General features: G+C 56.8%; 3 protein-coding genes across 3 annotated transcripts; all 3 read right to left on the bottom strand.

The window, feature by feature from the left end:
- Positions 1-155: 155 nt before the first annotated feature.
- On the bottom strand, positions 156-3,527 carry B0H18DRAFT_1124683 (uncharacterized protein; the record flags this gene model as incomplete). Its single annotated transcript, XM_048034899.1, has 5 exons — positions 156-1,376; positions 1,431-2,238; positions 2,296-3,315; positions 3,365-3,451; positions 3,499-3,527. 5 exons carry the CDS (start codon positions 3,525-3,527, stop codon positions 156-158), a joined length of 3,165 nt encoding a protein of 1,054 aa, XP_047887314.1.
- Positions 3,528-3,839: 312 nt separating this feature from the next.
- B0H18DRAFT_1215343 (uncharacterized protein) lies at positions 3,840-6,776 on the bottom strand (the record flags this gene model as incomplete). Its single annotated transcript, XM_048036628.1, has 4 exons — positions 3,840-4,729; positions 4,786-5,309; positions 5,366-6,467; positions 6,516-6,776. 4 exons carry the CDS (start codon positions 6,774-6,776, stop codon positions 3,989-3,991), a joined length of 2,628 nt encoding a protein of 875 aa, XP_047887313.1. The 3' UTR covers positions 3,840-3,988.
- Positions 6,777-9,342: 2,566 nt separating this feature from the next.
- Positions 9,343-11,139, bottom strand: B0H18DRAFT_959156 (uncharacterized protein; the record flags this gene model as incomplete). The annotated part of the gene is made up of 5 exons (XM_048042787.1): positions 9,343-9,554; positions 9,731-9,860; positions 9,913-10,130; positions 10,174-10,663; positions 10,756-11,139. 5 exons carry the CDS (start codon positions 11,137-11,139, stop codon positions 9,343-9,345), a joined length of 1,434 nt encoding a protein of 477 aa, XP_047887312.1.
- Between the last annotated feature and the right edge of the window lie 1,000 nt (positions 11,140-12,139).

The raw sequence follows: 12,139 nt of genomic DNA, 5'->3' as shown, positions 1-12,139 counted from the left end.
GCCGACTACCGAGCAGAGCGAGGTCCTGAGACGATTTGAGAGCGCGACGATCCTTTGACGTGAGCTGCAGTCAAAGCGCCGCCAGCCCATACGTGTCGCATTCGATGTGTACACAGCCGTACACCGAAGTGTAAAGGATTGCGAGGAATCCTCGTTCAGCCGTGATTAGACCATATCTGGGAGCCTCCGCTCCAGGACGGCGGCAGGACCGGAGGCGGGCGACCAACCCTCGTGTCGAGCATTCGCTGTGAAGATGACACCTGAGTCATGGGCGAATAAGGATGGCGAAGCAAGGGGTTGGCCGCAGACAGCGTAGGGTCTACGTAGGCAGACGGCAGACCCGTCTGGTACAGAGCACTTGGGGCTTCCGCTAATGGCGCATAGCCTCCAGAGACTGTATAATGAGGACCAGACCCGTGGCTGGGAAGACCCTGCGACAACCCAAGGTTGAGCGAAGAGATCCTCTGGTGGCCTCGGAACGGGGAGTAAGGCTGCTGCTGCGCTGGGAATGGGAGCGCCGGATTATCCACGTACTGACGCTGGGGCCTGTCGGGAGACAGTGTGGACGGCAACGATGGCTGGGACGGCTGTGGATACGATGGAAAAGCAGTAGTAGTCGTGACCGGAGTGTCCCGATAGCCTAGCGGGTTCCTGTCACGCTCAGTAGACCATATCGACGTCGCATTGCCTGAACCAAACAAGAGTTGGGGCTGGGGAGCAGACGGTGTTCGTGAATGCGCGCTGGATCGACGTAGCCCCATCAGTAGGTCCTGGGCAGTCGTTCCTTGAAACTTGGTGACAGCTAGTGGCGGCAGCGCATTGCCGTTACTCGGCGCATGACGAGGGGGAGAGATGGGTGCAATACCACGAGGGGGAGAGATGGGCGCCATACCACGAGGGGGGGAAATGGGCGCCATACCGCGTGGACTCGAGATGGGTACGAGAGGACTTTTTGGACGAGGAAGTCTTGGAGACAATGGGGGCGGAGACGATAAAGGAGCATTGCGGGGCGTCGCGTACATGTGCGGCGTCCCTAATGCTGGGTTTACCGCAGCTACATCTGGGTAGTCGGTCCTAGGGTACACAATTCTGTCTTCCTCTTCGTCATCCTCGCTATCCGTCTTGAGCACCTCGCGGAACGCCAGAGTAACAGGATCGTCATCGGTGCGTGTAATCTCAGTGCGAGTATCGTCGTCGTCATCGTGATCGGCCTGTTCTACCTGGTCGAGGACACCACCGACAGCATGACTGGGATCGCCAATAGGACCGATGACGCGTGATGCATTGGGAAGATCACTGCTCACGGGGCGAACCGTAGATACCGCGATGGAACCTCTTACGACGAAGTGATCATCGACGACTAAGATAGGAGAGTTCTATTGTCCCTTATATCAAACTACGGTAATTGACAAAGGCAAAAAATTACTTACCTCTTCTTGGGCCAGTGCTTGAGCGTCGAGCAATAGTTCCTGTATCCTCATCAAAAACTCGGCATTGGGATGCGCCCCTTGAGCGCCGCCAGGTGAGCTGACATGGGCCCCAGTAGAGCCTGCCTCTGCTGTGGCCGCGCGCTTGAGAGGCAAGAACCCTGTCGTCTCCACATCCTCTTCCAAAGGCACAGACAGAGTAGGCAGACTCTCCACGGGGAACGTGCGTAGCAGCGCCGTCGCGAATTCTACATACGCATGCCAGAACTCCTGCGTGCCGCTGATCGTGACATTAGGGATGTTGGAGCGTCTGCGACTCTCCTGCCGCTTGTCCATACGACGATCACCGCTGCCCAAGGCCTCGGCCGAACCGTTGGCCTCAGCACGGCCGGCAGGGTCAGTGCGCGACTGCTCGAGAATGTACTTGAAGTTCGCTCGCAGCCACTTACTGGCTAGACGCAGGGCAGGCAGGGCCCTACGGAACACCGCGGTTATGCACTGCGCGAGATCTTGCTTACCCCCGTCCTCCTGCGAGGCCTCGGCCACCTGCATGATGCCGACCTCGAGCAGGGCGCGATGCAAGGCAATGATGTGCGTCGCGATATGTGATTCGATCGCTATGGCGCTCGCCAGCTTGTTGCCGTGAGTGAGATTTCGTGTTGGATGGCGCGTGGAGCGATGCCGCCAGAGAGCGCCCTGTGCCAGGATGACTACCTTCCAGATCATGTCGAGCGGCAGGATACGTTCAGAGACTAGCTCGTTGAAGCTATCGACGATCTTCCGCGAGTGAGCCTCCAGCGAGGGTGTAGTACTAGGAGTCGATGTTAGGCCGGGAGAACGGTGTTACTGAGGTCGCGTCCACACTCACTCTTCGGTCGAGACTCGCCACATTGCATGCATAACAATCACTTTTTCCTTCAACGCCTCAACTCTCAGTCGGGGAGCAATCGGACCTGTCTCCGCCGCGCCGTCCGTCTCCGCCTCTCTGCTCCGCCGCACTTCCTTTGCCTTCCACTGCTCCCATGCGCGCGCGAGCGTCGTGTCCATGTTCTCTGACGCTGGCTCGTACCTGTTGCGGACGCACAACGATCGGTAGTACTGGACGAGCGAGCCAAACGTGTCCTTTTGGTAGGTCGCCAGGATGGCGAGCTGGTGCGACGGGTTGCCATCGCTCGGGAGCAGCCGCCTTGCCTCCTCGTAGCAATGCTGCGCCTTCTCGTAGTTGCGCATACGTGGCACTGGGGCTGGGGCTGCCCCGCCCCCGCGTCGACCCCTCCCACCTCTCGCCGGCGCCGCAGACGGTCCCTCCTCATGCCCTGCGCGCGGCCGACCGCCCTTCTCGTTGTACAGCTCCTTGTACCGCTCGATGTCACCAAGACACACGAGCGCCTTGCTCATCACCGCGATCATGGTTTGTCGCTCGCCGGGCGTCGATGATGCCGCTTCTGGGGACGCCACATCCGCCTCCTGCGGGAACAGGTGCTGATTACGCCTCGGGGCAGCGCCGTCAGCGGGAGCAGGGGCGTCATCCGTGTCGATATGGAGAGCGTCAAGCGCACGACTCGCGTCCTCCAGCATGAACACGCGGTGTATCCGGACGACCAGTTGCCTCCAGAACCGATGTTCTTCGGCAAGGAACTGAGAAAAGCGTTGAAGGAGTTTGCGATGCTCAACGACTCGCTGCTGTCCCGACTGCTGTCGCGACGAGCCCTGTTGCTGGTGCTGTTGCTGTTGATGTCGGTTGATGGCACGGTCGAGGTTGGCTATGCGTTCCTTGTACTTCGAGATGAACTGGTAGGACGTCGACATCCAGAGGTGGGTGTCCACATCGCGCGATTCAGCAGCATAAGGGTAGACGAAGAGTAGGCGTAGGTACTGCCGTCGAAGACTACACGGGTGAGACTAGTTAGCGCAGAGATGTGGCGACAGGGACGTACTTTTTGCGCTGGAATTCCACATCCTTATCCCACGGATCTTTAGACTTTAGCGAATCCTTCAGGCCTTGCTGGAGGCCCTTCGCCTCTCTAGTACGCGTCAGCACCTGATGTCTGACGAAGGACGACCTCTGTACCTCGCGATTTGCGCTGCCTCCTCCGACATGTTAAAGTTGTTGTTTCCGTCACGAACAGCGTCGTTCAGGAGAGTTGGCAGTCACGCGCAATCAGGTATGCGTACATAGCGAAGTGGACGACCTCAGATGAGCATGGCGGTGGAAAAGAAGTGTGGTCGACCGAGTGCATCTCGAGCGCGCGCTTTGTGCGCGCCTGAACACACGAGCGCTAATATCATGGTAGGGCGCCGGCGTCTGAGGAGGAGGAGGAGGAGGAGGAGGAGGGGTTTCCTGCGTTCACAACAGCGCGCCTGCATCGTAGCGATCAAATATACCCACTGCTAGTATGTAGCACAGAATTTCGGGGACAAAGAGCAGATTATTACGAGTGATCCAAGTGTATGTAGCAGCGGGAAAACCTCCAGTGATCAATATTACAGCAGCACTACGACAAGTCCAAAAATAAGAGACGATAGTACACAAAATATTACGGGGTCGAGCGAGAGCCCTCTCATTTACCGACGGACCGTCCCCTTCTCCCTGAAGCAGATTGACCTCGTTCACTGTTCGTCCTCGTACGCTTCGACCGCACAGGCTGAGGGTCAACAACCTCCGACGTGTCACGCTGCTCGCGCGATCGTTTACGAGCGCTGCCGTTCGTTTCGCCTACGCGTCGCTGCGCCGCTGATTGAGTACCAGCCCGAGGTAGTCGAGATTGGCCACTACGATCAGTTTTGGGAAGGTCATGGCTGCTCTGGCCCTCGGATTGGATCTGGCTACTGCGGATGTTACTTGTGTGGCGTTTGCGCGACTGGCATGGAACAGGAGAGATCTCCTCGTCATCAGCCGGAAGGATGTAAGGGAGAGCCTTGTCGTCCGAAGGCCACTCCATATCGAGGGCCTTTTTGAAGACGTCGAGGACGCTATCGTAAGTCAGAGGCACCGGTGGTTGGCTCTTCCTCCAGTGGTTGTTGCTGCAGAGGTCGCGGAATTCTTCCAGCAGCATGCATAGGGGTTCGTTCCCGTGAACAAAAACGCCCACCTCTTCGTCGAGGTATGCTGCCTTCTTGAATTTGCATTCGGTGTCGGTGTCGCCGTCAAAAATCAACTCGCAACCTCGTGGCCCGGCGTCGTGGTCGGTGTGTCGCAGGACCAGCCACAGGAGAAGCCAGAAGAACGACTCAAGGTCGTGACGGACTTCGTGGACGACGCCGCCTTCGATTATCTCCACCGCCATGAAATACAGTGTACCCTGGCCCGAACGATTGAATTCAGGTAATTGCAATAGTCCCTACAGAGACTACGCACCGTTCGTACTTTGCATTGCATCTTCACATCCTCCGCACTCGGTGTTCTGCGTTCCGTCGGTTTCAGCTCGTCGCGCCTGGAGACTTCGACGCCCCCAGGAGCATCGTCGGCTTCGTCTTTGCCGAGACCGTCCAGAGTTCCAAGGCTCTGTTTGGCACCAAATGAGCTGCCGCTACGGTTATCAGTTTGAGCGTTGGCCCCGTTCTGCTGGCTGATGTCTCCGCCGTCCGCGCCTGCTTTCTGCTCGAAGACGGGCTTCGGTGTGTCTCTCTTCGTGTAGGCCCTCGCTAGCTTCGTGTCTTTGCGGATTTTGCGAATCTTCGCGGACTCGTCCCTCACGAAAGCATCCCATTCTGCTTCCTCCGACCCCCAACCGAGCTCCTTGAGAAACCTTATCCAGTTGAGTCCATAATCCAGGTCCTGAATGTACCCGGTACATTGTGACTCGGGATTCCTAGATATCATGACATTGCCTTCGCTGATGTCGCGATGCACGACGCCCCCTTCGAAAAGTTTGCGATGTCCTGAGGTTCAACAGCATATCAGCAACGAGTAGCCAAAAGCCACCAACGAAACCTACCTTGGATAGCGTCTCGCAACGCTTCCACCATCTCTCTCGTCGAGTTGAAGCGTGAGAGGGGGATGCCTACGGTCCCAAGCACCAAGCGCGTGTGGCTCCTTTCGTTATTTGCGTGTTTGCCATTAACACAGTGGCGTGCGGTCACAGTCAGGTGTCCGATTTCGCCGCCGCCAGGCTCGCCATTGTCCATCGACTCGATTTCGCTTGTTCCCAAATCTTCGCCACCCAAGAACTTCGCGACGCCAGACATGTCGGTTGCATCTTTGGCAGAGCTAAAGATGTCCTTGTAATTGTCGCTCTCCAGCTGCCGGACCAACTGTCGCCATGAATCCTTGACGATGACAGGATGACCCGTAGCTTCGTTGCTCGGGCCGATCTCGATGGCCTCCCACACCGTTGTCGCCCGCGAGAAGAGGTGGGGGTTGATGAAGACCAAGTCGTAGGCAAGATACTTCACGTGCTGCCCCTTGGAAGGACTGACTGTGATGTACCGGTAGGCCTTGGAGGCTTCGTCCGAGTCTTCGTGGTTAACGCCGGCGTTGCGGAGCATACTGACCACATTTGCACGCTCCTCCGAACCAACCAGTTCTACGGTCGGATCAGACCCGACGATGCGGCAATCATCATGGAGAGGATGAGTGAATCGGTAAAGGAATTCGTGGAGATGACGGCTGCCTTGAAGGGTTGTGTAGTTGAATGCGCGCGAGCACACAGCCCCGCCGTGGTCAAAGCGGAAGATCCGGGCTAGTCGCCCGTAGATGCCGATGACAAAGACAAACAAACGACTCTGTGAGACGAGCAAATTCCGCGCGCTCTTTGCCAACTGAATCAACGTCTCCTCATGTTCCTGCGAATACGACTTCATGGGATCTTCGCTCTCCTTCAATTTGACCTCGACGACGAACGAAATGTTTCTCCAGTAGTCGGCATGAGGGCTGACAGAAGTCTCGCCCGGAAATGACGCGATGACATCCGGTCGGGTGACGTGGTGCTCAGAGGCACCCAGCGCGTACGGAAACGTGATCCGATTGTGGTTGTGGTTGACAAAGGTGGGCTTCGTTTCCTCGTCGAAGCGGCTCACCAACGAGGTGAAGCCTTCGCACTAAATGGTAGTCAGTGGCAGAACGCTATATTCGCAAGCCTGGCTCACCAAAGGCTCGTATAGGTCATTCTCGACTTTGGCGTCCGACGGGAAGTCGAAGTGCGATTTCATGACAGGCCTGCGAGGCTTGTGCCCAGGGACAAAATGCCCCAGAAAGTCATCGACAGGATTCGTGATGGGGATGATCCTGCCCGCGATCTCGCTCCGCCACACAATTCGGTTCTTCCGGCTGCCCTGTTGGGCGTCGTGCTTCTTGAGAGGCTGAGGGTTACGGACGCCCGACTTGCGAGGGGAGATGCAGTGGGCCATGTCAGAGGAGGAGGCTATGGATTGTGGACGAGGGCAGGGGATAGGATCACGGTGGGAGTTGCAGGAGGGGCCGTGCGAGCACGACATCCGCGACCGTTTAGACCGGTAAGGCATGTCGGAGATCCAAGCCAATGGCCGTGATCGTAATCCAAAAAGAAAATTTTGCGGAGGGACCCTAGAAATCTATCTGATGGGCCGCTCATGAGTCAGTCCGTGGTTCTCGCCCAAACGGGGAGGTTGATATGGCTTACCATCCGAAAACGAACACTGCTCTGACTCGGTTCTTTGTTTGAGGAGCTACTGGGCACCCGCGGTGTATCAACAGTGACTATATGCAGTGCGCACGCGTGAATCGCGTCGCAGGACACGCTATGGGTACAGAACGACGAGGAGGAGAGGACGACGGGACCGCGCCACAACCGCGCTCGTGGATCAGGCGGAGTTCGAACTGCCAAATCGGGGCTGCCACGCGGCTGATACCGATCCATCACGTCCATTGTTCGTCTCTTTTGGGCAGGTCTTGTCTTCACAGCCGCCGAGCCGTTCTCGTTGCCCAGGACATTTGGCAAATTTACCGTGTGGCGAGAATCCCTTCAGCGAGCTACTAATATCATGATTGGAAGGAATATAGCCTTGCACTCAACCGGGGTGACGACCTGCTGGGACTCGTTAGGGTCGATTAACCATCGCGGCGTTGCATAGCGCTCTCAGGCTGTCGTTATGAGCCGTGTGTTTGCCATTGGCACATTGGCGTGCGCTCACTGCCGTCCGCCGGGGTCCAACTTCCAAGTCGCCCCCGCTAGGCTCACCGTTATTCATTGACTCGATCTCGCTTGCTCCCAAGTCTTCCCCACTGAACTTGGAACTTAGCGATGCCAGACGCCGGACTCGCGCCTCAGCTTGAGTTCGAACCAAGTTCCTCCCCACTCAAACTTCAGGAGATCGCGTCTAGCCGCATGCGATTAAATTTGCCACGGGTGTCAGTTCAAAGCTCAAAGCTCATGAGCACTCAAGAGAGAATCGGACATGCATTCTTTTACCAATATGAAATATGAAACTTCACTGGCACCAGTGACCTCGCGACTGTAGTACATCACGAGTGCTACGGTAATCCTCAGCTTTCTAACGCCTTCAGACATAGCGAGAGATCGAGACGCATGACACAATCGCAGTCAGTGGTACAGTAATAGCAAACGATCCATCCTAGTTTACCAGTCCATGCAATAGCCAAGTACAACATCATACCTCCACATCTACCGCGAGCGGATTTTCAGTGACGGTACTGGGGAACGGTGAAAAGCGGCCGGTGAACCAGCGCAATCAAACGTACGCATGAGGGTCATGCATTGTCGCCGAGAAACCAACGTCCCTTCATCGCCGCGTGGAACGTCTCCTTCTGGCTGGAGCAGAACGGCCTTGGACATGGTCGCTGGCTGTCCTCGTCCGCTTCGATCGATCGGGCTCGACTTCGGACGTGTCGCGACGTTCGAAAGATCGCTTGCCAGCGCGACTGCCGCTCGCTGCGCGCGCTCCACTTCCGCCTGCTTGCGCCGCCGCTTGTTGTCGCGTCCGTGAACCTGCCTGGTGAGATTGGCCACTAGGCCCGGCTTGAGGAGGAGGCACCGATTGCCCACTCCGCTGACCCGATGACTGAATCCTGCTGCTATTGACATCGCTCTTCAGACGCTCCGAGCCCTCGGGACGCGGAACTTTATCGTGTCGTTGGGTAGGACGAACGGTCTCGCCCTATCGTCGATGGCCATTCCTTCTTGAGCGCGTCGTTGAAGATATCCAAACCTTCTCGTACGTCAGCGGTTCCGTCTCGTCAAGGGTTCACACTGCGAAGACACAGCACACGGAAGTCTCGAGAAGGGTGGTCAGCGGCATGTTACCGATGACAACAAGCCGCGGAGCGATGTGTGGGTGGGGCGAATTGAGCCATGAGTTCTTCTACTGATGCAGGTGTCGTCATGTCCCCGTCAAAGACTGCCTCACACGCCCTGGCACCTTAGGGTGATTGTGTCTGGTATGCCGCAGGACAATCCAAAGGAGAAGCCAGTAGAACGACTCCAGGTCGTGGCAAGCTTCGTGAACGATTCCGCCTGAGATGATCTCAGGGCCATGAAAAATAAGGTACCCTGCGTGAACAGAATAACATATGATGCACTGCTACTCAGACTAGAGTACGCACCGTTCGTTGTTTACACCGTAGTTTCAACTCTTCCGTGTTCAGGCGTACCAGCTCTTGCCGGCACACTGTGTGCTGGTCAAATCCACACCCCTAGGACGTCCTCTCTTCATCATCTCCGAATCATCGCCTACAACTCCGTCGTCAGTTTCTTCGACTGATCCTTCTCTGACGTCGCTGGTAGTCACTCTTCTCCAACCTCCTGAGATTCGTCGTCATAGCCTTCCTCTTCTACAAGTTCGTCATCGTAGTATTCTTCGTCCTCCTCAGCAGGCGCAAACTCGCCTCGTATTCCTCTTCCTCTTCCTCTTCATACCGATACCAATCTGGATCCGGGCTGCGCCTCCATAGCGGCCTTACTGGCGTCTTTGAGCGCCTCTAGTATCTTCGCACTTTCGGACTGTACGAAAGCATCCCAGTCTCGAGCTTCGTGCCATGCTTGAGAAAATCAAGGAGCTTCTTCCAGTTCAGACCGTAGTCGAAATCTTGAATGTACCCCTTGAACGTATCATTGGGGTTGCGCGATATCATGACGTTGCCTTCGCTAACGTCACGATGCATGATGCCGGCCTCGTAAGCTGCACGGTGTCCTGGTAACAGAGAATAAGTCAGGCGTATCAGAGCATTCGGTACGGATTCCATACCGATAATTGCATCGCGCAAAGCTTCCACCAACTCCTTCGTCGACTCGAAGCGAGACAGAGGATACCAACCGTCCCCAGCACCAAGCGCACATGGCTTCGCTCGTTATGGGCATGCGCCGTACCTTTGACGGAGTGTCGTGCAGTGACTGTGAGATGGCCGACGTCCCGACCGCCGGGCTCGCCGCGCTGCAAAGACAGGATCTCCTTTGTACCAAGGTCTTCGCCAGACACGAAACCGCAATGCCAGGACATCTGCGCCGCCGCGGAAAATCTCCCTGTAGTTGTCTGTCTCGAGTGGTCGGACCATCTGCCGCCACGAGTCCTTGATGACGACGGGCGTCTTCACAGGCTTGTTGTCTCCATCGACTTCGATAGCCTCCCACACCGTCGTCGCCCGCGAGAACAGATGCGGATTGATGAAGAGCAGGTCGTAGACAAGATACTTCGTCCCTTCCGCTTCCCCTCCGAGCTCCCGACAGTGACGTAGCGATATATCTTCGACGCCTCGGGTGTGTTCTTCGCCTGCACCCCTGCATCACGCAGCTTCTTGACGACCTCCGCACACTGTCCCGCACGGACGAGCTGCACAGTAGGGTCATCGCCCACGACGCGACAGCCAGAGTGTGGCGGTGGATGGTGAATCGCCACAGAAATTCGTGGAGGAGTCGGCTGCCGTCAAGGGTCGTGTAGTCGAATGCGTCCGAGCAGACGGCGCCGGCGTGGTCGAAGCGAAAGATCCGAGCGAGCGGTCCATAGACACCGATAACGAAGACGAACAGTCGGCTCTGCGACACGAGCAGGTTACGCGCACTCTTCGACAGCTGGACCAGTGTAGCTTCGTGGGCATCTGAGTACGACTTCATCGGATCATCGCTCACGGCGAGCTTCACCTCCACGACGAACGAGATGTTCCTCCAGTAATCGGCATGTCGGCCAATCGACTCCTCGCCGGGAAACGAGGCGATCACATCCGGCCGAGTGACGTGGTGCTCCGATGCGCACAGCTTGTAGGGGAATACGATGCGGTCGTGGTTGTGGTTGACGAATACAGGTTTCTTGTGCGATCGAAGCGCCTCACTAATGAAGTGAATCCGTCACACTGGAGCAGGGTGAGCAACGCGGAATTGACCCGGAGTGGCGTGCTCACCAAGGGACCGTACATCTCGCTCTCTAACCTGGCATTCTTCGGCATCTGGAAGGCCGCTTTGGTCACAGACTTAAGAGGCTTTTCTCCGGGCACAAAGTGCTCGAGGAACTCTGCTACAGGATTCGTGATGAGCACGATTTTGCCTGCGATTTCGCTCTTCCATGCAAGCTGATTCTTGCGACTGCCTTGCTGGGTATCGTGCTTGGTGACAGGTCGATGGTTCCGTACACCCGCCTTGCGGGGGGAGACGTAGTGCGCCATGTCGGAGGAAGAGGACGAGGGCTGCGGATGATGCCAGCGGAGGTTGATATGATCGCTACAGCGGGAGCCACACGAGGGGCCGTGCGAGCGCGACATCCGCGACCGTTTAGACTGGTAAGGCATGTCGGAGATCCAAGCCAATGGCCGTGGTCGTGATCCAGAAAGGAAATTTTGCGGAAGTACCCTAGAAGTATATCTGATGGGCCGCTCGTGAGTCAGTCTGTGGTTCTCGCCCAAATGGGAGGTTGATATGGCTTACCGTCCGAAAACGAACACTGCTCTGACTCGATTCTTTGTTTGAAGAGCTACTGGGCACCCGCAGTGTATGGGCAGCAACTATCTACGGTGACTACGCGTGAATCGCGTCGTAGGACACGCTATGGGCACACAACGACGACGAGGAGAGGACGACGGGACCGCGCCACAACCGCGCTCGTGGATCAGGCGGAGTTCGAACTGCCAAATCGGGCGGCTGATGCCGATCCATCACATCCATTGTTCGTCTCTTTTGGACAGGCCTTGCTTTCACAGCCGAGCCGTCTCGTTGCCCAGGATATTTGGCAAATTTACCGTGTGGCGACTCCTCCTGCAGCGAGTTACGAATATTTATTGGAATGTAGCCTTGCGACCTGCCTGGGCTCGTTAGGGTCGATTAACTATTGCGGCGTTGCATAGCGCTCTGCCTGCTGTCCGCATTGGGCATCCCCTTTCATCTGTGTTCTGCAGTATAGAGACAGCTCGGGTCCGTGCGGACGTCGCACTGGCCCATATCGAGCAGAAGATCTATTGCGTATCGATTGACCACGCGCGGCGATGCACGCTCCGTGGACCTACTGTGGCTTTGTTACCCACGCACCCGTTTGGTACAGGGTGTGATCGCCCCCGCGCTTTCGCGCCACTGCATCTCACTCGCTGTTTGTGTCCTGCATATCCCGTCTCACTAGCATCTACCGCCCTCTGGATACAAGTATCATGTCGAGATTGCACAACTCGCAGAAGATCGCCATGAACAGTCCCAGGTTTCTTGAGATATGGCCGAGCCAGTTCTGTGGCAAGTTCGCCGTGGTCGGTGCCGACGCAGAGAGCTTTCTCGACCATTGTGTCCCCAGAGCAAAGCGTCCGA

The sequence above is a fragment of the Fomitopsis serialis genome, assembly GCF_022376445.1.
Source record: "Fomitopsis serialis strain Sig1Antser10 chromosome Unknown B0H18scaffold_130, whole genome shotgun sequence".
Taxonomy (NCBI): domain Eukaryota; kingdom Fungi; phylum Basidiomycota; class Agaricomycetes; order Polyporales; family Fomitopsidaceae; genus Fomitopsis; species Fomitopsis serialis.
The sequence above is the reverse complement of the archived record's forward strand: the minus strand, read 5'-3'. Positions and strand labels throughout refer to the sequence as shown.